The sequence below is a fragment of the Eulemur rufifrons genome, chromosome 24 (genome assembly GCF_041146395.1).
Source record: "Eulemur rufifrons isolate Redbay chromosome 24, OSU_ERuf_1, whole genome shotgun sequence".
In the NCBI taxonomy this organism is placed as follows: Eukaryota; Metazoa; Chordata; class Mammalia; order Primates; family Lemuridae; genus Eulemur; species Eulemur rufifrons.
This window is the reverse complement of record NC_091006.1, coordinates 7,416,542-7,439,869: the sequence shown is the minus strand read 5'-3', so window position 1 is coordinate 7,439,869 and position 23,328 is coordinate 7,416,542. Positions and strand designations below refer to the sequence as shown.

General features: G+C 55.4%; 1 protein-coding gene across 1 annotated transcript in view; it reads right to left on the bottom strand.

Annotated features, from left to right (window-relative positions):
- Positions 1-23,328, bottom strand: part of SPTBN4 (spectrin beta, non-erythrocytic 4) — a 72,089-nt gene that overhangs the window by 31,257 nt on the left and 17,504 nt on the right. The window contains exons 6-19 of the mRNA XM_069457148.1: positions 22,379-22,459; positions 20,513-20,628; positions 18,471-18,583; positions 18,187-18,374; positions 17,995-18,112; positions 17,563-17,721; positions 16,345-16,647; positions 15,710-15,860; positions 12,672-13,623; positions 11,249-11,386; positions 9,531-10,281; positions 7,405-7,607; positions 3,743-3,833; positions 139-285 (exon numbers count right to left, since the gene is read on the bottom strand). Coding sequence (XP_069313249.1) covers positions 139-285; positions 3,743-3,833; positions 7,405-7,607; positions 9,531-10,281; positions 11,249-11,386; positions 12,672-13,623; positions 15,710-15,860; positions 16,345-16,647; positions 17,563-17,721; positions 17,995-18,112; positions 18,187-18,374; positions 18,471-18,583; positions 20,513-20,628; positions 22,379-22,459 — 3,511 coding nt within the window. The remainder of the gene's footprint in view (positions 1-138; positions 286-3,742; positions 3,834-7,404; positions 7,608-9,530; positions 10,282-11,248; positions 11,387-12,671; positions 13,624-15,709; positions 15,861-16,344; positions 16,648-17,562; positions 17,722-17,994; positions 18,113-18,186; positions 18,375-18,470; positions 18,584-20,512; positions 20,629-22,378; positions 22,460-23,328) is intronic.

Sequence of the window (23,328 nt, the reverse complement as noted above, 5' to 3'; positions counted from 1 at the left end):
ACAGATATGGAGTGGATTTGAACCAGTTCAGAGGGGTGAGGGCAGCAGGATGGCAGCGGAGGGTGCAGGAGGCGAGTCATGGGCTCCCTAGAGGCCTCCAGCACCTGGCACGGGCAGAGGGGCCTTCTGCATCCTCACCCTCTCGATCTTCTCCAGCCACTCCTTATTCTGAGCCAGCTCGGCCATGAATGCCTGGTGCCGGAGCCATCTCTTATGCAGCTTGTGGCTGTCTTCCCGCGTGCCATCCCTCGCCATCAGCATCTTCTCATGGATCCAGCCATCCAGCTGTGCAGGACAGGGTAGGAAGGCTCAGATGGTCGCCACAACCTGGCACAGCCCCCATCCCCTCCAGAAGGTCCCAGGTTCAGGGCCTGGGCTTCTAGGGTTGAGGGGTGAGGGGAGGAGGAAGGGATGGAAAAACCTTTGCGTTGGGGCAGGGAATAGCACAGCTCTTTCCTGAGTAGAAAATGGATGGAAGGGTCCCCAGAATGCACAATCCTTTGGCTCCTCTGTCCCAAGCGCAGCCTCCTCAATTCCCCACAACCCCTCCAGGCAAGGCTCCCGGGGCCAGTCAGCCTCCTCCCTGCTGGGGCCAAATTACTGCCCCCCCAAAACAAGCTCTTGGGCCTAATATAGCTAACTCCCAATTCATCCCCAACCCCCCCACTGCAACACTTAGACCCTTTGATTCAGTCTCAAACACTCCAAATAAGGACCAATGCAAGATCCTCAACCATCCTTCAGGATATCAAATGAAGCCCCCATATCTAGCCCTAGCCCCCCAATATGGCCAGATCACCCCCCAAACCACCTCTCAACTAGTGCCAAGTCTAGCTCCCTCCAAACCAGCCCTCCAACGTGGAGTAGGCTCATCCTCCACAACTGAGATCCAGCACCCCAATGAGCCCACAAGGCTCCCCAAATCCAGCCCTGGGAATCTAAGACCACAATTCCCCCAAACCGTGCCCAGTTTGAGCCTGCAATCAAAGCCAACCCCCAAATTCGGACAACAAGGCTGCCTCTGACTCCCCAAACCAGTCTACCCAAAAATCTAGCCCCAGACTCCCCAAGGTAGATCACATCAAACCTCTCAACCCAGTCACCCCCCCCCCCACACACACACCAAGCCAGTCCTAGTCCTCCCACCAGGGAACAAAACCAGCCATCCAAAAATGCAAGCACCAGGAATGGGCCCTTCTCACTGTCCTGGGAAGGACCAATCACAAGGCTGCTTTCTGAGCCTCCCCCCCCACATAAACCCGGCCTCTGGGAAAAAAAAAAAAAAAAACACCAAGACTTGTCCCCCAAGCTAGAACCTCCCCACTCATGACCAAACCTGGCACCTGGGACAGTTTGCTCCTCCCCCTTCTCCTCCCCCCTTCCAGTCACAAGATCCTCCTCCTCCCTCCTGCAAAAAAGAAAAAAAAAAAAAAAAAAAAATACCGGACTCCAGCTATTGCCTCCGCGGTCCCAGGAGGCAATTGCAGTCATACCCAAGGACAAATCCCAAGCCGGCCAAACCCCACCCCACATCCCCTGAGCATATGCTCCCCAGGGGTCCAGGAGAGCTTCACACTCCCTCATACACACACACACACACACTGGAACCCAGTAAAAGGCTGAATCCCCCAACTCAATTCACAGGTCCCCGACACGCAGGGAAGAGTCCAACTGCAACCGCAGCCTACGGTGAAGGCAAAGCCCGTAAAGGAGGTGGTATCCCGTTCTCAAGGTAAAGCCCCCTCCAAAGTGATTCCCTCCATCACTGAGGGCAGAGCCAGACTCCTCAACAACCAAGGAAAAGCGCCCCCAAAGTCAGAGCCCTCCAGACCCAGAGCAAATCCAAGATCCTCATCGCCCAACGTAGAGCCCTCCCAAAAGTGATTCACCTCCATCATCCAAGACTGACACAGATCCCCCAAGGACCAAGGAAAAAACCCCCAAAAGCTTGAGTATCCTCCAACCCCAGGGCAAACCTCAGATTCCCTGTTACCCAGAGAAGAGCCCCCTAGAGAGGCTGAGCCGCCCTTAATCCCCAGGGCAAATCCAGACTAGCCTACGAGTAGTCTTAGAAGTCCCCCTCTTCGCGTCCCTCCCCTGGGGGCCGGCCCCAGTCCCGTCTGCGCCAGCACCGCGGACAGCTCCCGGCGCCCTTGCCCCTCCCCCAGGGCGGGGGTCCCGGCGCCAGCCCGGCCCGCCCCCGCACCGCCCCCGCCCCTCCCTCCCGCGGCTCCGGCGGGCGAGCACGCGCCCGAGCCCCTCCCCCCCATCTCGGCGGGGGCGCGCGCCAGCCCCCTCCCCTGGGCGCCCCCGAGACCTGAAGCGGCTGTGGCGTTGGCGGGGCGTCCCTGCGGCGGGCGGGCGAGCGCTCGCCCCTCCACTGCGGCGGCGGCGGCGGCAGCGGCGGCAACAGCTGAGGTTCCGGCGGCCGCGCGCCCCCTCCCTCGCCCCCGCGCCGCGGCAGCGCGCCCGCCCGCGCGCGCCCCCTGCCTGCCTCCATGTCCGCCTCCTTGCGGGGTCCGGGTGGAGGGTGGAGAAAGAATCACCACCCGCCCTAAAGCCCCGGGTGGGGGGGCTTCTGCGCCATCTCAGATGATTGCTACATGATCCAGAACAATCTTGAAGGGGGGGGCTCCTGGACCAAATCTCATGGCGGGAAGGGGAGGTGCCCAAGGCCTGTGTTACCTCAGCTCTGTGCGGATGGGGAGTATGGGCAGGGGGCACTGGAGGGGCCTCCCGAACCACATCTAATGGGAAGAGGCTGGGGCTCCTGGCTACCAGATGGGGTATAGGATATGGGAGGGGGGAACTGAAACATCTCTTGTAACACTTCAGAACAATTCCCAGTGCGGGTGAGGGGGAATGGGGGTTCCTGGACCCATCTCTAATGGCTTGAGCCCCGGCCTACCTCAGTCACGGGGGGTGGTACGTGGAGGCCCTTGTGTTTCATATGTGGGAGAACTATCTCCCATGGGGTTCAACATGGACAGGGTCAACCCATCTTTAATTGGGGGTAGGGGGAGGTCAGGGACCTGGTTCCTGACCCGTCTTTGGTTGGAAGAAACTTAGGTATGAGGCCATGATGGTGGGAGGGGATGATCCTGGTGGCACAGATGGAGGAGCTTGGGGCCAGGACTGTCTCTGTTTGGGGCTTAGGAAAATGTTTACTGGGCATCCCTAATGTGGCCAGAGTCCAGAGCAGTTTCTATGGAATGCAGGGAAAGGAGGGGGAGTTGGCGAGTCTCCTGAACTGTCTCTAATAAGGAAGGGAGCTGGGACCATCTCTGATTTGGGGAGATCCCTGTGTGTAGATAATCCCCGAGGGAGAGGGGCTTGATTCCTGGGGACCTTTAAAGGGGCGAAGCCTTGGTTCGGAGCGATCTGGGCTGCGGGCCACCCACGCCCCCCCCCCCGCCCCCGCTCCCAGAGTAGAGAGGTTCTCATAAATCCCCAGAGGGAAAGGTGAGCCCAGCGCGCGTCCCCGCGGGACCCGTAGGCGCGGACGCGCGCCGTTGCCAATAGCGCCCGGGGCCCTCCCTCCTTCCCCGGAGCCGGCGTGGGCGGGCAGCTACTTGCAGAGCATGCGCACTGAGACCGGGCGCCGCGCGCCTCCTGGCGGCGCAGAGTGAGCATCGCTCCGCGACCCACTTAGACGGGGCGTCCCCGCCCCCACCTCTGCCAGGGAGCGCTTCTGTACCTATGAAAGTGGCGTCCCCGTCCCCAGCACAGCTGGAGGTCCTACCTCGTGGCAGTCTCGGAGGAAGTGCTGCAGCTCAAGTTGGTCGTGTAGTTTCTGCAGCCACTGGTGGGCTCGTAACTGGTTTTCTTGGCTCCTGGGGATGGGGAGATAAGGGTTGGGGAGGGGTGCGGAGAGAGGGGTCCTGGGGGGAGAAGGGGGGACCCCTGGCAGTACGACGGTGAGAGCATCGGGCTGAATAGGGGGAGGGAAGCCTGGGGCCAAAGTAAGAGCGAGAGGAGGAGAGACCAAGGTAGGAATGGGGGGAGCGGCGGTCTGGGAAAGGCAGGGAGTCATTAGTGGGGCAGAGGCAGGGACAGGGCTGGAAAGAGGCAAAGAGAGAAACAGACAGAGGAAGGGTGGGGGAGAGAGAGAGAGAGAGAGATACAGAAAGAGATAAAGATCTAGAGAGAAAGATAAACAGACACAGACACAGGACCAGAGACAAAGAGATAAACAGAGACCTCAGGAGGGAATGAGACCCGGAAAGAGAGAGAACAGGGAGAGAGAAAGAAGAGATGGAGTGGGAGGTGGAGTCAGGGAGGACAGAAAGAGAACCAGAGAGCAGCGAAGGAAAGAGGAGGAGGCAGAGGGAGGGAAAGTGAGGGAGGGAGTCAGGGCAGGGGCAGCCCAGACAGGGTCAAGCAGAGAAGTGGCAAGATGCCACCAGGAAAAGACAGAGCCTGACAGACAGACAGAGGAGGGCAGAGTGCAGGATGAGGGGAGCAATGGCAGCAGAACTGCAGGGAGGCTGGAGTGGGTGCTCCGGCAGGGACAGTCAGGCCCTTGGCCAGAGTGAACTGGCCAGGCTGGCCCCAGGCCCCACCACCCCGGAGCCGGTTGGGACCACAGCCCCAGGCAGCCTGGCCACCTGCCCGCAGTGCAGGGCAAAGTGCCCAAGAGGCCTGGTGGAGGGGGTCGAGGCATCCCACACTGGCTTCCCTGCAAGCCTGTCACTGTCAGTCTCCCACAGGAAGAGAGAGAATGAGACTCTCTTCCCAAGGTCTCCCTCAGAGTCTTTTGTGACCTCCAGGTCCTACACACTCCTACACACCACCCCCTGCCCCTCCCTTTCCAAACTCTCCTCCTCCTCCTCCCACTCTTGCCCCCGACTCTGCGACAACCATATGGCCTCCTCACTGTGCCTTTAACAAGTTTCAGGGCCTTGGCACTGCGGTTCCCTCTGCCTGGAATGCTCTTTCCCCAGCATCTACTCAAAGGCCACCTTCCTCATGAAGTCCCTCCTGAACACTCCCCAACACTTTCTGTCTTTCTTCCTTCTCCAATCCTCTCCTTAGCACTTAACATGATCTGACACATTGTATATGTTACTTATGTATCTTGTCTGTCTCCCACACCAGGATGTCATTTCCATGAGAGCGGGGAATTTTGTCTGTTTAGTTCTTAGCTCTATCCCCAATGCCTAGAAAAAGGGCTTGGCACACAGTAGGTGCTCGATACATTTTTGTTAAATAAATTAAACACAAGAGAGACATACAGGCAGAGAGAAAGAGACATGGGAGAAATAGAGAGGCAGAAGAAGACAGGGTTAGCAAGATGCAGATGGAGGGAGAAAAAAACAGAGAAAGAGAGAGCAGGAAACAGACACAGAAATGGAGAGATGGAAGATAAGAGAGAGCGTGTGGGAGACAGTTTCAGAGAGCGCCAGAGAAGACAGGAAGGGCCTGAGACAAGCCAGGGAAGTACAGCCTGCATCCTGCCGGCTGGGCTCAGGAGCCAGGAAATAGGAAATGCCTCTGAAATTGAGCTGAAATCAATCCCTCCAGGGCCTTCACCATCCAAACTGTCAAGCCTCAGTCCTAGGGATGAGGAAAATCCCTGTCTCCGTGAGGGTGAGAAAACAACAGGCTTCAAATCCCAACTGTGCCACTTCCTGGCTGTGACCTTGGGGCAAATCAGTTCCCTTCTCTGAGCCTCATGTGCACAATGCAGGTAAGAACAGCACCTCACATACAAGTTTCAGGTGAGTTTCCAGGCACAGAAAGACTAAGCGACTTGCCCCGAATCTCACAAGCTGAATGGTGGAGGCAGGACTAGGACCTGGCCTTGTCTGACGACAGAGCCCCAGTCCCCAGCTCTGTGTGGTTCTGGCCGCCTCGTGGGTGCAGAAAACCCTCCCACCCCTCCCATAGGTGGGAAATGTGTCTCTAGACAAGTAAATGACTGTGATGTTGCATGGGGTGCGGGGATTGGTCCATCGCAATCCCTGCCGTGTCCCCACCTCACCCAGCACAAGCCTGGGGCGCATGCCCCCTCTGGGCTCCCACAGCCCCCTGCACTTCTCTATCCAGGCCCTGGCCCCTCTACCTGGGCTTCCTCCATCCCCGCCCTGACCATTGCGGGCCATCCTTGTCAGATAATGTGGAAGTGCAGTGAAGCAGGAATCATATTCTGTCCTGGTCACTGCTGTGTGCCCAGGATTGCCCCACACAGGGCCTGGAACAGAGCGTGGGCTCAGTGCATGTTTAATTGAAGAATAAGTAAAGACACAATAGAATGAAAGGCGTAATTAATGAATGAATGAAAAGGAAGGAATAAATAGATCATGGAATGAACAGTCTCCTGGGCTCCTCCTGCTCATTCTGCATAGCCTGGCAGGCAGCAGGTGCTCAAGCAATGTGGGCCAAAGGAAAGAAGGGTCTAGGCCTGGAGAGGGGATGCTAGATGATGAGTTTGCATCCTCGGGACCAGAATTCCCGTAAAGGTTTCCTTTAGAAACCTCCAGCCTTGTCCCAGAGCCCTGAACAGAAAAGGGGCTGAGGTCTCGGGGCTGTGTCTGGTGAAGTGACCAGGTCTAAGGTGGAAGGAGAGGCGCTGGGCCCTCTTCCAGCCTGAATCATGTCAGAGAGAGCCAGAGGGCCAGAAAGGAGAAAGCTGGGGTCACCAGTAGGGCCACAGTAACAGTGACTGACAGAGAGGATGAACTGGGAAAGGACCCTCCGTGAGAGCTGGATTGTTGTTGTTTTGTTTTGTTTTTGGAGGGTGGTGGTGCTATTTTGTTCAGGGCCTAGAATAGTGTGCCTGGCACATAGTAGATGCTCAATTAATGTCTTTGCTTGATTAGTGCAAGGACAGACAAGAAGACAGGGACAGAAGGAAAAGGATAAGGCACAAGAGAAGCACGAGACAGACACACACACACATACACACACACACTCTGGGTGTTTCTCAGAGAACTGGGTGGCTGGGGCCAGGCAGAGGTGCTTATTCAAAACATTTGACAAGCAGCATGGCAGGGGACACTGTCCCATCTGGAAGGCTGGAACACAACCTGTGCCTGGCCTCTAGCGGCTGGATCTGGGGAGGTCTGAGGGTTCCCAGGGAGGGTCTAGAACAGCAGGGAAGACGCTGGGACGGGTAAGGAAATACATTAACATATTAACAGCTCTGGCTGTCCTATGCTGAGGGCAGGCTTGGGAGGGAAACTTCATTGTTTATCTTTCTGTATCTTTTGGGTTTACAACCTTGTGTTACCTTTTCACAAAATATCCATGTAAATCAAATCTAAAACAATATGGAATTAAATAGAAATCAGAAAGGGGCAGAGAAGCAGAAATGGTCACAGAAAGGAGGGGGACCCTGGCTTCCTGCACCCCTCCCGTGTGCCAAGGGCCCACCCCCTGTGCCCTGGAGCCTGGGGGACCTACTTCTCCAGCAGCCGGGTCACGGCCTCCTGGGCCTGCTCCCCGTAGACATTGCCCTGCCTCAGCAGGCCCTCCGCAGCCTGCACGGCCACCTGCATCTTTTGCTGGTTCAGCTCCATCGTGGTGAGAAAATCCCGGTGCCGTTTCAGCGCCTCTTCCACGGACTCCACTGTGCTTGGGAGCTCCGCGCTCGATAGCGCCATCTCCTGGGAAGGCGGAGGAGTGGCACAAAGGTCAGCCTCCCTCCTTACCATCACCCAGGAGAGGCCGCCAACCCAGCTTGCCACACTCTCCTCCCCCTTGCTAGCATCCAACATTCCAGGCATGGTCCTGCCTCAGGGCCTTTGCCCATGCTGGTCCCTCTGCCTGGCAGTCTGTCCCTCTAGATATCCCCTCAACTGGCTCCTTCACTTTCTTCAGGTCTCTGACCACCCTGCCAAAAATATCAACTCCCACCCCAGCCATTTCCCTGACCTTGCCAAATTATTTCTCATATATAAAACGTATATGTAATACCTGACAACATTATATATGCATCCTTTTTTTTTTTTTTGAGACAGAGTCTCTCTCTGTTGCCCAGGCTAGAGTGAGTGCCATGGCACTCACAGCCTAACTCACAGCAACCTCAAACTCCTGGGCTTAAGCGATCCTAATGCCTCAGCCTCCCGAGTAGCTGGGACTACAGGCACGTGCCACCATGCCTGGCTAATTTTTTCTATATATATTTTTAGTTGGCCAGATAATTTATTTCTATTTTTAGTAGAGACGGGGTCTCGCTCTTGCTCAGGCTGGTCTCGAACTCCTGACCTCGAGCGATCCTCCCGCCTCGGCCTCCCAGAGTGCTAGGATTACAGGCGTGAGCCACCGCGCCCGGCCTGCATTACTTTTTACTCTCTTCACATAATAGTGTGTCAGCCACATGAGGGTGGGATTTTGTGCCTGGCACAGACGAGGCACTCAGTAAATATTCGATTCATAGCAAGCCTGAACTGGGTGCTGTGTGACCTCAAGGAAGTTCTTTCCCCTCTGGGGTTCGTTTTCTAACTGGCAAAATGGGTGGGTCAGGAAGGATCTCTCAAGGCCACTTCAGCTCCATATTTAATCATCTCATGATTCAGGAGCTCTCTGTCTGTCCCCCCACCCTGGTAATCCCCAAATCAGTCATCATCCCCTAGATCAGCAGTCCCCAACGTTTTTGGCACCAGGGACCAGTTTCATGGAAGACTATTTTTCCACGGATGGTGGGGGCAGGGGGAGAAGAGCTCAGGTGGTGATGTGGGGAGTGGCTGTAAATGCAGATGAAGTTTTAGCTCGAACACTCCCAGCTCATCTGCTGTGTGCCCCCCATATGGCTGGGGGGTGTGGCATTCCTAGGGGGTTGGGGACCCAAGCCCTAGATAACCAGCATAGGTGGTCATCCTTTCTGTTATGATCCCCAAACGTTGGTACCTACTCTTGGACAACCTAAAAACTGAGTGTTCTTTCTTGTCAAAATCCTCAAACTTGGTTCCCATCCCAGAAAGATCTCCAAACTGGATCGCCTGTCCCTAGATAATCATTGCATTTGGTTCCTCAAGTCACACACACAATTACCCTTTCCAAAGAAGCCACCAGTTGTCATCCCCAATAATGAAGATAATTTGCTAATTTAGGCACCCACAACCATAAAATCCATCCTTACTGACCTAAATAACCTCTCAGCCTGTTCCCTACCTCCACAATATTAATCCTGTCATCCACCCAAGACCTTCTTTGAACCCCATTTAACCATCACTAACCAACCTCATACACTTCTTTTCTTCCAGATAATCCACAAACCCAGGAAGCCACTCCAATAAATATCCAAGTGCATTACTTACTTGGGATAGTCCACGAATTGTCACCTCCGATAAGGCACCAACCCTCTTCACCCATCATACTACATACTCATATTGGAGGAACCACAAACTCAGTTATTCATTCTAGATACCCTCCCAACTCCTGCCACCTCAGATAAGGCATGAACCCAGTGGTCCCCCCAAACACACACCCACACACACACACACACACACACACTTCCCTGTTCCTCCAACCCCCTGCGGCCTCGGACTCCCCCCCCCAAACACACACCGAACACACGGAGTGGGCACCTGGTTACGCAGCACGGCGAGTGCCTGGCGTAGGTCGCGCAGGAAGAGCTGGTAGACATGGGCCTGGACCAGCGCCTCCCTGCGCGCCTCCCACAGGCCGAGCAGTTTGTGCCAGCCAAGCTCGAGGTGGGGCAGCCACTCGTCCAGCGCCAGGCCCGGGCCTAGGTCTGCGCCGTCGTTCGCCAGCAGCGCCTCGCTGGCCGCCACGATGCGCGCATAGTCCTCCTCGCGCTGGTCCACCTCCTCCTTGAGCGCAGCGTGGCGCGCCAGCAGCGCGTCCGCTTCTTCTAGGCTGCTGGGTAGGGGCCCCTCGCTGCCACCCGCCGCCTCCTGGGCGCGCACGAGCCAGTCCAGGAAAGCGTCCAGGTCATGCAAGAAGCGCTGCAGGCGCCCAGCCGCCGCCACCGCCTCACCGCAGGCCTGAGCCGAGCTGGCTAGCCCGCCCCACTCGGTGCCCAGCTGCTCTGCGCCCTGGTGCAGCCGCGCCGCCTGCGTCGGGAAGCGCGCAGCCAGCAGGGCCGCCTCCTCCAGAAGGGCCGCCTGGCGTGGCTCGAGCGCTTGCAGAGCGGCCTCTAGGCCGCTAAGGCGCCACTGCAGGGCGCCCCCGGCGCGGGGTGCGCTCTCCACGGCTCGCCGCTTCTCGCGCACCTGGGCGCGCACCTCGGCCACCTCCAAGACATGGTTCTCCACCAGCAGCACCGCGCTCACTTCCTCTTTGCGCTGTTCCACCAGCTCCACTATGCGGTTCCACCTGCGCAGGGGAGAGGACAACTTGGGGAGGATAGGGACTCGTCTTGGGCGTGGAGGGTCTGCCGACCCAGGGTAGAATCCCGGCCCTGAGTGTGACTTTGAAAAGTCACTTTATCTCACCGATCCCCAGTCTGCCTGTGTAAAATGGAACTCCACCGGGCATATTCGCTTAGAGCAGCGGTTCTCAACGTGTAATCCGAGCGAGGTCAAAACTATTTTCACAATAATGCTAAGATGCAGAGGCCGCATGACAGAGACTGAATGCAGAAGCCGATTTAAGAGCCCAACTGTCTTCTCTTAAGCCAGACATTAAAGAGATTTGCAAAAGTGCAAAAACCAATACCACTCTTCTCACTACATTTTTTTGTTTTGGGGGAAAAAAGTTATTTCTCATAAAAATATGTTGGTTATGTTAACATATAATAGGTTTGGGGTTTTTTAATTCTATTTATTCATTTAATTTTGAGACACGGGGTCTCAATATGTTGCCCAGGGTAGAGTGCAGTGGCTATTCATAGGTGCGGTCATAGTACTTGAGTCTCCTGAGTAGCTGGGACCACAAGAGTGCACTGTGCCGGCTTTCTATTTTTTTTTTTTTTTTTTTTTTTTTTGAGACAGAGTCTCACTCTGTTGCCCAGGGTAGAGGGCAGTGAGTGGCATCATCAGAGCAAGACCCTGTCTCCTAAATAAATAAATAAACTAACAAATAAAGTAAAATCACTCCCAACCTCTGGTTATGCTCTCCTAGGTCACTCTATTTCTTGCATAAAGCCTTACAACTCTCTAAATATCTTGTTCTTTATTAGTTTGTTTAACTGTCTCTCTGCCCCCGCTCCAATGGACATACCACAAGGGCAGAGATTGGAACTCTGATATCGGAAAAACCCCAGTTCAAGTTCTGCTCTGGCCAGATTTGCCTTGTGACCTTGGGCAAAAAAATGGCCTTGTCTGATCCTCAGTTCTCTTACCTGCTGTTGAGGTGGTCCTGGCAGGAGCGCACCTCATCTGAGCTGGGGTGGCCTCCTTCCACCAGCTCCTGCACTGTGTGGTTCACGTCCAGAACTCGGCCCATCAGACTGTTCATCTCCTGGTCCAGGCTCTCGAATCTACAGAAGGAGGACAAAGGTGCTCAGAGACCTGGACTGCGGGGACCTTGGCTTTTATGAAACTGCTGTCTCCTGGTTCTACCCCTAACTTCTCAGGCGCTTTTGCTGCTCCTCCTCTTCTACCTGCTGCTTAAATGTTGGATTCCTCAGCACTCTGTCCTGGGCCTACTGGGCTTGCCCTCACTCCCTCTCTGGGCCAGGCCACCCCTGAACTCATGACCTCCACACATGAGTCGCCAGGCTCAACCTCTTTCCTTTTGAACCTGTCTCCAACCTCAAAGCCTGCTGTATGCCTCCTTGGGCTCCTCATGCCCACTCTGACTCAGATTGCTCTCAGCATCTCCCCTCAAATTTGTTTTTCCTCTGGGTCCCCTCTCAGGGACAGCCCCCCTGTCCCCACCCACCAGCCCCTATGGCCTGTCCACTTGGCCTCCTGCCCTGGTCCAGTCCTGTCCCTTTCCATCTAGGTCCTCACTTCAGCCACCTCTCTGGGCTCTCTGCTACCGCTCTCACCCCCTCCAGCGCACCCTCCACGTGGCAGCCAGGGAGATCTGTTTTGAGCTGGGCATGGTCCTCCCTCGTTTAAAACAACTGGGTGAGGAGCAGGCCTGTGTTTCCATCAATGCCCAGCACAAGACCTAGAATGGAGCAGGCACTCATGGAACCCCCAAATACCTGTCGAATGAATGAATGAACAAGATCCTCAGAGAGAGGGGGGCGCAGAGGGAGAATAGACATTGTTCACCCACTAATTGAACAACTCATCACTAGTCAGCCAACAGACAAATCTGTATGTAATATGTCACAGGGTGGTAAGTGCTCTGAATAAATGTAAAGCAGGATGAAGGAAAAGAAAGTGACAAGGGTCAGAGCTATTTTATTAGTTAGGGAGGCAACTTTTGTGCAGGGGCAGTGGGGGTCCCAGGGGAGGAGCCATGCTGAGGTGTTTAAGTTGTTAATTTCATGCCATTTAGATGTCAGCCTCAGTAGTAATAGCAAATGCTCTTGGAATGCTCCCTGTAGCCCCAGGCATTTACTAACTGTCCTGCATGTTTTAACTCATTTACTATTCCCCACAAGCCTGGGTAGGGGCTGTTTTACAGATGGGCAAACTGAGGTTCAGAGAGGTTGGGCAAGTTGCAGAACTATCACAGATTTGTTAAGGCTGAATCAGGAATTGGAATCCCTAGTTCTGTCTGAGCTAACATGGGAACCGTTGAACAAACGAAGGCGAGACTAGGCGCATGAGGAAGGGGACCCAGGAGTCTCACAAGCGCGCGCTCACCGATGCTGCACCACCTCGACGTCGTCCAGTGAATCGGGCACGCGCATGGAGAGCAACCATTGCTCCTTCTCCCCGATCCACAGCTCGCACGCGTGCACCTCGCCGAACATGCGATATACAGCGAGCGCGTCCCGCAGCCACTGGCGTCGCAGGGCGGCCACTTCGGTCACCTCGGCGAACAACTGCTCAGCCTCCACCACGCGCACCTGCAGCGCCACCACCAGCGGCCCGGCGCCACTGGCACCCCCCAGTGTCGCCAGCTGGCGCCGCAGGCTGCCCACGGGCCCGCGATGGGCCTCCACCTCCCCCGTGAGCGCGCGGTGCTGGCGAGCCAGGCGGCGGCTGGACGCTTCGTCGTGGCCGAAGTCGCCGGCGGCTGCCAGGCGATAAGCGTCGCGAAGCCAGTCCAGGAGCCCGTCGAGGTCAGCGCCGAACTGGTGCAGCGCCCGCGCCTCCTGCAGCCGCCGCTCGCGCCGCACCGCCGCCTCTTCCAGCCGCTGCCAGCGGCGCCGGGCGCTAGAGACGCGCTCCGCCAGGCCCGCCAGGTGCACCGTCTCGGCGCCCAGGCCCACGGAGCCGCCCGCCGCAGCCAGCTCCTCGCCGCGCCGCAGGGCCTGCTGCAGCAGCGCCCGCCGCCCGCCCAGCTCGCCCTGCAGGATCTTGTGCTGAGCTAGTAGGCGCGCGGTGCTGGACAGGTCGTGAGCGCCACCCGCCGCGCCCGCCGCGCCCGCCGCGCCCGCCGCGCCGCCGCCGCCGCCCGCAGCCTCCAGGAGGCGCTCCTTATCGCGTGCCCAGCTTTCGGCCTCCTCCAGCTCCTGCAGCAGCGCCCACAGGCTCCGCGAGGCCTCCAGCTCCGCGCGCCGCCGCGCCGCCTGCTCCTGCAACTCCGCCAGACAGCCGTGCACATGGTTCACCCGGTTGCAGATGACCTGCGGGTCGCAGGGCTGGTAGCCTGGGCCAGTAGAAGGGGAGGATCCCAGGTTGGGCACCGGCCAGAGGGCACCCAAGAGAGGGTGACGCAGGCTACCTAACCCGTCTCTGGCTTGACTTCCTCAGGTCACCAGTCCCCTCCTCCAGGCAGCCTTCCCGGACACCCCAAGGCTGGAGCAGGCGCCTCCTCTGCCTCCCCCATCCCAGCCCTGACTACTCTGAGCTGTCACTGCCTGTTCTGTCTCCCCCCCTGGACTGGGAACTCTCTGAGGGCAGAACCTGGGGCTGTCTCTCAGAACTGGGCCAAAGGAAAGTTCTCTGCTCTTAAGCCGTGTTTCTGTCCCAGTGATGACCTGAGCTCCCCTTCTTCCTCAAACATTTCACTTTCCTCCTGGATCTCTGGTTTGTGACTAGAGAACTGTGAAATTAATGTAATGGGCCACAGCCAGCATCTCTTTAGTGGAAGAGAATAGAATGAATGGAAAGTATCAGAATGCAACACGCCGGGTAAGGGGGAGTATTGTTTTATAAAACCTCTGTGTCTGTGTGTGTGTATGTGAACTCTGGGTCATGCGGTCAGTGGGTTTCTTACTGGATCAAGTAAGGGTGAGACACACTGCCCTAGATGGAATATGGGATTTCTGTAATTCAGGACATTTGCTGAGGTTGACTCAAATACCAAGGCATCCAAGTGAGTACTAGTTACAACAAGAGCTTCCACGTATCCAGCTCTTACTCCGACACACTGTCATTTAATCCTCACCACCATCCTAGGGGCCAGGATCCTTATTGGCCCCATTTTACAGATGAGGAAACTGAAGCTCGGAGAGGGAAATGACTGCCCCAGGATCAGCTAAGAAGTGGCCAATCAGGAGCTTACATGCTGGATCATTCCTCAGGCCATGCTACCTCCCATCACCATGACAACACATATCTCACACCACCCCTTTGCTGCATTCTGGGTGCTGCTGGCTGTCACTAGGAGCTGAGGTCTCACAAGGAGAAGGCAGAGGGAGCCTCCTGAGACAAACGTTGCTAAGGGAAAGGAGAGGGTCCCAGCGACAGTATCCAATCCACAGCAAAACACATTGCACTGAGCCATCCTCCAGACCCCCTGACACAACCCCAAATCCTCTAGTGAGCCCCGCGTAATACTTTCTGACTGGGATGCCCCATGATTCCCCACTGTGTGTGCAAACAGACGACAAACTCAACTTGGCTTGACCATGGAGGGATTCCTGGTGGCCTTTGGCATTGACATCAGTGAAATAGGAGCCTTATTAGAGCCAGGCTTGGTGTTGCCCAGCAGCATCTGTGTCCCTGCTTCTGGGGAGGGTGTCCCTCCCTCCTCTTTCTCAGTCTGTGTCATTGGAGCAGGCTGACCCCACTCCTGGCCCTGAAGTGGGCATGTCACATAGATGTGGCCAATTATATCACTGCATGCTCTGGGGCCACGATGACTGGCTAAGCAATGGGGATGGAACCCACAGTGAACCAGTGCGAGCTTCCCTCGGACCTTTGTGAGAACTATTGGGAGAAAGCGACCTATCTCCTGCTAGAGTGGAAACATGGGGCTGAACGATCCCCGATTTACACCACAAGGGGAGGGACTGCCTGACAGTGACACCAACACAGAGCCTAGAGATGGAGGCTTAAAAGCATCCTTGAACCATCCTGGATCCAGCCATGCCTGAAGTCAAACCGAATGTTTTAGTTGCATAAGCCAATACATTCCCCTTTTCTCCTTAAGCCTGTTCTATTGAGTTTCTATCACTTGCTGCTGAACAGGCCCTGACTATACATTACTTTACACAGGTTTTTTCATGGTATTCACTGAGATTGGGCTGTGAAAGGCTTGGCTCATACCAAGTGCTCAATAAACGTGAGCCATTATGCAGAATCTCAAAGCAGGAAGAGGTCAAGTGGTCCAACTTGCCACTCGGGGCACCAATGCCCCCAAGATTTCCCTAGTGGAGCGTGCTCTTAGGCTCTGCTTGGATACCTCCAGGGATGGGGAGCTCACCCCTTCTGTCTCTCAAGAGTTATTCTTGCCTCTGTTAGCACCAGCCTTGAGAGTCCACACCCCGAGCCCCGCCCCCAAGACTCACCCTGCAGCTGGGAGAAACGCAAAGCAGCGGCATTGAGCGCCTGCACCCGCTCGCTCTGGGCCGCGATGTCCCCCTCCAGCAGTCCGTGCTTCTGCAGCAGGTCGTCTGCCTCCACCAGGTGCTGCCCACACTCCCGGGACAGCAGCTGGGCCTGCAGTGGGGGCGGCACTGAGCACAGCACTGGCACTGCTGGCACCCGGGCCACTCACCTCTCCCCCATCACCCGTGCCAGCCCCTGCTGCTCCACCCCCTGGCCCCCATCTCTGACCTGTCTCAGTCCCAGTCTGCGTCATTCTCTCCTCCCCCCAATCTCTCTTTCTCTCTCTCAAACTGTCACTCTGGCTTAATCTCTCTGTCTCTGTCCCTGGCTCTATGTCTCTATATCTCTGTCTTTTTCCTCTCTATTTCTTTCTCTGTCTCCCTTTCTTTCTCACTCTTTTTCTGCCTCTCTTGTCTATCTGTGTATCTTTCTCTCACTCTCTCTCTTGCTTTCTCTACGTCCCTGCCTTTCTCTTTAGCTCTTTCTGTCTCTCCCCTTCCATTTCCTTCTCCACCTTTCTGTCAACTCCTTCACGTCTGCATCCTCCCCTCCCTCCTGGCACACCACCCACCCTCGGCCCCGCTCCGGCCCCCACCTGCATCTCCTCCATCCAGTCCACCATGTACACCATCTCCTGGAAGACCTTCTGCAGGGCCAGGTTCTGCTCAAGCCGCGTCCGCCGAGCACCCACCAGCCCAGTCAGCAGGGCCCACTGGCGCAGGACACTGTCACGCTGGGCCGCCACCCGCCGGGCATCATAGTAGCCTTCAGCCGCCAGTGCCTGGGCCAGCTCTGCAACACCCTGTACCCGCTCCTCGTAGGCTGCAATGTCTGCCTCAATAGCTTCATGTTTCTTCATGGCTGCCTCCACTGCTGGCAGCTCGTACCCAAAGTTGTCCTGGGGTAGCACAGGCCAGACACTCACCCATGCTGCCTCAGCAGTCCACCTGTAACCTTGACCCTGTGTGACCCTGAACTCCACGCCCCCATTACCCAGGAGACTGGACCTGCCCTTCCCAGTTACCCTGGAGACCAGTCCTATCCTTCCCAGTTACCCTGGAGACCAGTCCTATCCTTCCCAGTTACCCTGGAGACCAACCCCATCCTCCTTTGTTACCCTGGAGACCAACCCCATCCTCTGTTACCCTGGAAACTAGTCCATTCCTTCCCTGTTACCCTGGAAACTAGTCCCACCCTCATGTTACCCTGGAGACCAGCCCCACTCATTCCTGTTACTCTGGAGACCAGCCCACCTTCTCCAGTTACCCTGGAGACCAGCCCCTCCCTCTCCTATTACGCTGGAGACCATCCCACCAGCCCCACCCTCCCCAGTTACTCTGGAAACCAGGGCTACCCTCCCCTGTTATATCTCTAACACTAAACTTGTTACCCAGGAAACAGGCCTTATCCTTCCGTTGTCCTGAAGACTGGGGACCAGGTATGCCCTATTCTGTTACTTAGGAGACCAATTCTATCCTCCTGAGTTACCCTGGACACCACATACAACCTCCTTTGTCACTTAAACTCTAGTTAAACACTTCCCCTGTTTCTGAAGAGACTAATTCTGCCCTGAAGAATTTCTAGTTACCCTGGAGACCAGCCTCACTCTCCCATTACCCTGGAGATCAGGCCCACTCCCTCATCCACTAATCACTTAGAAGACCAATTTTCCCTTTCCACTCTCATTTTTCACCTAGGAGACTAATCCAACCCTTTTCTGTTGCTTAGGAGATCAGGTCTCCCTGTCTAGTCCCAGGGCCATCAGCCCCGCCCTCCTTCCCTTTCCCCCGGAGCCAAGCCCTACACCTTGTACCTGGGAGACCAGGCGCTGGTTCTCATTCAGCCAGCTCTCCCTCATAGCCACCTTGTGGTCAAACCTCTGGGCCAGTAGTTCCAGTTTCTCTTGTCGGATCAGCTCAGCCCTTAGGGCAGCCTCCCGCTCATGCTCTGCCTTCTCCAGCTGGCCCCATGCCTGGGGGAAACAGGAAGAGGCAGTCAGATTCTAACAATTCCCCATAGTTAATGGCCATGAATTCTCTGTCTGAGGCCACTCATAGCATTTGTGGCACCTTTATGCAAATTGGAAAAAAAATGTTACTTCCTTACAACACTTTACTGCTGGAAAACTGTCAAAATGGAATATGCAGTCCATGATGTCTACAATATGAATGGCTTCCTTGAGCAGTGCACAACTTATACAACTTCACAGAGCAACCCTACCTCTCCCCCACATCCCCAAGCTTACCTTATCAATATCCCAGATGCCACAGCCCTCCCGAGGCACGAAGAGGCGACGGTTGCAGGCACGGAGTTTGCTTTGGATGCTGAAAAGCAGCACCTCCAGGTTCCCCTTCTCCTGAAACCTGAAGGAGCGTGAGCTCAGGAGCCCTGCATCCATGCCTCCACCCGCCACCCTCCCTCCAGAGTTGGGCCTCACTTGACGGGCTTCTCCAGTGTGCAATAGGCTGTGAAAGCCTGAAGCTGCTGCTGCACCCCACTTAATGAGTTGGCAAACTTCTGGTTGCTGATGAGGCCCACGGTGCGGTGGATCCAGGCCAGCAGCTCAGCCGCCAGCTCCTCATAGCGCTCTATGATCTTTCCCACCTCCAACACCTGGTCCAGGACCTGAGCAGACAAAGGAAGGTGGGGTCAGCCTCACCCCATATATGTCTGCAGGTGGTCCCCCAGCTCCCACCCAGCCCAGTCCTTGGCTCCTCATACCTTCCCAATGCGCTTCCCCTCCACAGCCAGAGCCTTCATCTTGGAGAAATAGTGGTAGAAAGAGACCACATAGGTGATGATGGACTTCTCATCTGGAGCCTCCATGTTCACATCTGGGGGCAAAAGAGGAGTGGGGAGCATGATTCAAGGGAGGTAGAACCCATTCTTACTAGCTATGTGAACTTGGGGAAGATAATTAACCTCTCTGTCCCTCAGTTTTTGTATGTGACAAATGGGGATCCAGCTCATGGAATGAAATAGTGCCTGACACATAAACTACAATAGGGAAATTATCTTCTATAATTTTTTTTCAGACAGAGTTTCCCTCTGTTGCCCAGGCTGGAGTGCAGTGGCATCATCATAGCTCACTGCAGCCTCAGACTCCTGGGCTCAAGCAACCCTCCTGCCTCAGCCTCCTAAGCAACTGGGACTACAGGCACATGCCACCATGCCTGGCTAATTGTTTAATTTTTTTATAGACACGGGGTCTCACTATGTTGCCCAGACTGGTCTTGAACTCCTGGTCTCAAGTGATCCTTCTGCCTCAGCCTCCCAAAGTGCTAGGATTACAGGCGTGAGCCACCCCCCTGGCCTATAAGCATTTCTTGAACACACCATTCTACCTTCCACCTCAGGGCCTTTGCACATGCTGTCCTCACTGTCTGCAACATTGTTCCCTCTCTCATGTGCCTAATTCCCACTCATCCTTTAGGGCTCAGCTCAAATTTCCTCAGACAAGCCTCCATGTTCACTCTGTCTAGAGTTGGTTTCCTAATGGTATTTTCCTCTTAGCATTTTATTATCAATATTTCCTTCCCAGAACATATCATACTTTATAACTAAATATTCACTAATGTGATTATGTCGTTATCTGGAGCTTGAGCTCCATGAGGACAAGGACTATGCCTGTCTTTTTTACCACTGTTCCTGCCATTCCTAGCATATAGTAGGAGATCACTAAAAATTTAATAAGCTTGCAAGTGGTATATGAGGTTTGAGGTCAAGAGCATGGGCTTTGGAGGCAGTGTGTACTTGAGTCCCATTTCAACCACCTCTTGGCTGTATGACTATAGAAAATGGACCTAACTTCTCTGAGCCTCAATTTCCCCATCGTTATAGTGAGCATAATCAGGGTTCTTGCCTCATACGAACCCTGGTAAGTATTAGAAAGAATAACTGGACACAGAGTATGCACTCAACAAATTCTGACATCATTTTAATTTACCCATTGACGGCATAACATTGTCCTTGGTCCTTATACTTCACTACCTCATGAAACTCACATCCATTAACACCTACTAAGTGCTAGGCACTGAGCACAGAATATGGCTATAAGAGGAGTTCTACCCAACCAGGCCAGTGTGAAGGTGAACGTGAACAGTTCCGATAAAGCTCCCAGCCGTGTGCTTGGTTCATAGCAGATGCTCAGAGGATGGGAGCAATTTTTATTCCAGGGGTAAAAGGTTGGCATTGTGGGTGCTCATGGATTGGGGATAAGGCTGAAGTCAGGGATGGGGTTGGGACACACCAAAAATGGAGTTGAGATGAGAATGGAGCTATGGAGGGGGGTGGATATGGGGATGGGCTGGGGTAGGAAGGAGGCTGGAAACAGGATTATGGATGGGGATAGGAATAGGGTTGGCTATGAAGATGGGGCCAGGGTTAGGGGTGGGGATGGGGTGGGAGATGGCGTTGGGGTTGAGGAGAGAGAGGGGGTCGGGTCTGGGGGAGATGGTTGTAGATGGAGTTGGGGAGGGAGCTGGGGGTGGAGGAAGGAGGGGTGGGGAAGAGGGTGGCGTTCTGTTGGGATGGAATGGAGGTGGGGATGAGGTTGGGGTGGGGTTGGAGAGAGGATGAGACGTGGGGACAGGAAGGGGGAGGGGTTGGACATGAGGAAGGGCAGGGAGTTGGGGAGGGAGCTGGGATTGGGAATGACCTTGGGATTGGGGATGGCGCTGGGGTAGGTTGGGGTTGAGTTTGGGACGGCATTGGGGTTAGGCATCCCCCAAGACGAAGTCTGGGCAGGGCCATGCAGGGCTCACCTTCAGGGTCCAGCAGACGCGCCAGCCCCAGGTGCTGTTCAGCTGTGCGGAAGGCTCTCTGCAGGTTGTAGTTGGCGTTGGACTTGGTGAGTTTGCTGAAGTCCACGAGATCGGGCCTGGGCAGGGGCACAGAGCGGGCAGGCAGCAGGCAGGCTCCAGAGCAGGTGAGCAAGCAGGTGAAAAGGCATCCTTGTCTGAGCCCACCCAGGGCGAGGGGCGGGGGCACAACCCAGCCAAGGGGCAAGCTGTGTGTGCTGGTGTGTGCTGTGCAGCATTTACTTGCGGTGTGAGTGTAACGGACTCGCCGAGTGTATCTGTGGGTTCCTGGGAACGTGAGTGCGTATGCATTTGCCGCTGGGCACGGGTAAGCCGGCCTGTGTGCTCACACCTATGGGTGGGGCAGCCTGTGGGTGCTGGGAAGAGATGAGCCACATGGTACCTGCCTGTGTGTGTCTCTGTGAAACTATCCGACGAGTGTGTATAGCCTTTATGTGTGTTGAGCAAGGACACATGTACATCTGATGCACACGTGTCTACTTGGGGGTATTCACACACAGTGTTATGTAGCAGTTGGAGGTGTGAGGTCTGGAACTAGCCCCTTGGGGTCCAAGCCCCAGTTGGTCACGTCCTGGTCATGGTGCTCTTGGTGAGGTACTTCATTTCTCTGTGCCTTGGTTTCCTCATTTGTAAAATAGGGATAATAATAGCATGTGCCTACTATGTAAGAGATGGATTGGATATATTGACTATCAAATGACTTAGTGGGGGCCACTTATAACAGTGCCTGGTACACAGCACTCAGTAAACGTTACCTAATGTTAGCACGGCGCTGGTTACAGCTTGTGAGTTTCTGTTTGTGGGGGTGCGTCTGGGTCTCCCCGTGTGTGTATGAGTGTGTGTATGTGTGAGAGGCAGGGGTGGTGAGTGACATGTGTCCACAGCAGAAAAAACTGGGTTCTGGCTTCTCTATACCAGAGCAAGTCCCTCCCAGCCTTTGGGCCTCAGTTTCCCCAATGTGTCATGTGGCCGATCATGATGTGGGTGGAATTTGTACAAGTGCCTGACTCTCAGCTAGTTCAGCGCCGCCCCTGAGGTACAAAGAGGTGAGTGGGCGGGGAGCCAGGAAGGGGGCCCTGGGGCTCCCCTCTGATCAGAGGAGGTGCTGTGTACACGCCAGAAGGGGGAGTCCAGGGGAGAGTGTGCCCCCCACCCTGAGGGAATCTAAGCAGCAGGTGCAGGCTGTGTGCTGCATGGGTATCTGTGTGTGCACACATCTGTGCAAGGGCCTGTGTGTCCGTGTGTGCACACATCTGTGCAAGGGCCTGTGTGTCCGTGTGTGCACACATCTGTGCAAGCGCCTCTGTGTGTGTCCGTGTGTGCACACATCTGTGCAAGGGCCTCTGTGTGTTTGTGTGTGCACACATCTGTGCAAGGGCCTGTGTGTCCGTGTGTGCACACATCTGTGCAAGCGCCTCTGTGTGTGTCCGTGTGTGCACACATCTGTGCAAGGGCCTCTGTGTGTTTGTGTGTGCACACATCTGTGCAAGGGCCTCTGTGTGTTTGTGTGTGCACACATCTGTGCAAGCGCCTGTGTGTCCACGTGTGCACACATCTGTGCAAGGGCCTGTGTGTGTCCAAGTGTGCACAGGGCATGTGTCCTCCACAGGAGTCTGCGGGTGTGTGTTCCTGCATGTAAATGCACAGGGTACGTATGTGAAGGGAAATAAATGTGTATTTGTCTGTAGGGTGACAAGATGGGTCCTTGTGTCCCTGTCTGTCATCTATACACATACATGTGCAGATATAGCTGTGGGGACATGGGGTGGGGTGCAGGGCAGGGCTGGGCTGCCCCAGGCCAGGTGGTACCTGTGCCGGTGAATGAGGGCATTGAAGGCCAAGCCATCCCGCCAGCTGGTGGTGAAATTCTGAATGTTTACCTCGGGATAACTGGCAGTGTAGGGGGGGAAACAGAGGCAGAGATGGAGAGAGTCAGGACGGAAGAGAGAGGGAGGGGAGGGAGGGGAGAGGGCGAGAAAAGGACACAAAAGGGTGGGTGGACAGGTAGGCAGGTAGGTAGATAATACAGATAAGATAAGATAGGTGAATGGGGAGAGACAGGAGGAGCCAGGGAGATGGAGAGAGAGAGAGAGGAGAGGAGAGAAAAAGAGACAGAGAGGGAAGAGGGAAGAGAAGGACAGAGGGAGGAGGGAGAGAGATACCGGCAGACATGGAGAGAGAAAGGAGGGGAGAAAAAAGGGAAGGAGCAAGGGAGGGAGGGAGGTGGAGAGAAGGAGAGAGAGGTACCAGGAAAAGCAGACATGGAGATAAAGACAGACACAGGGAGAGACAGATGGCATTGCAAGACAGACAGACAGCCCAGAAGGATGAGAGTCAGAGAAATTCACCTCCCTCCCAAACCTGCCCCCTCCCTCCTTCCTCCCAGGGCTGCGCTCCAGATGGCACTTGAGTTTCAGGCCATGCCCCGCAGGAAGAATTGGAGGTCCCAGGGGACATGTCCAATAGAGCCTGGGCCTGGGCCCCACCATCTCACCCACACTGAAGGTACCCAGGACCCTGAACTTTCCTGCCCAAGCTGCCAGAGCCCTGGTGTTTGCCCTCCTAGGCAAAAGGGTGACACACACAGGGGCAGGGGTGGCCAGAGCTTGGACATGGGGCTGGGGGTCCACATAGGTGCCTATGAGATCTCTTGAAGTGCAGGATGAAATGGGGTGGGAGGCGGAGAGACAGGAGCTGCTGGGGACAGTGCACTCCTTTCCAGCATTGATCTCTGAGGAGGCAGAGAGTTCTAAACTCGA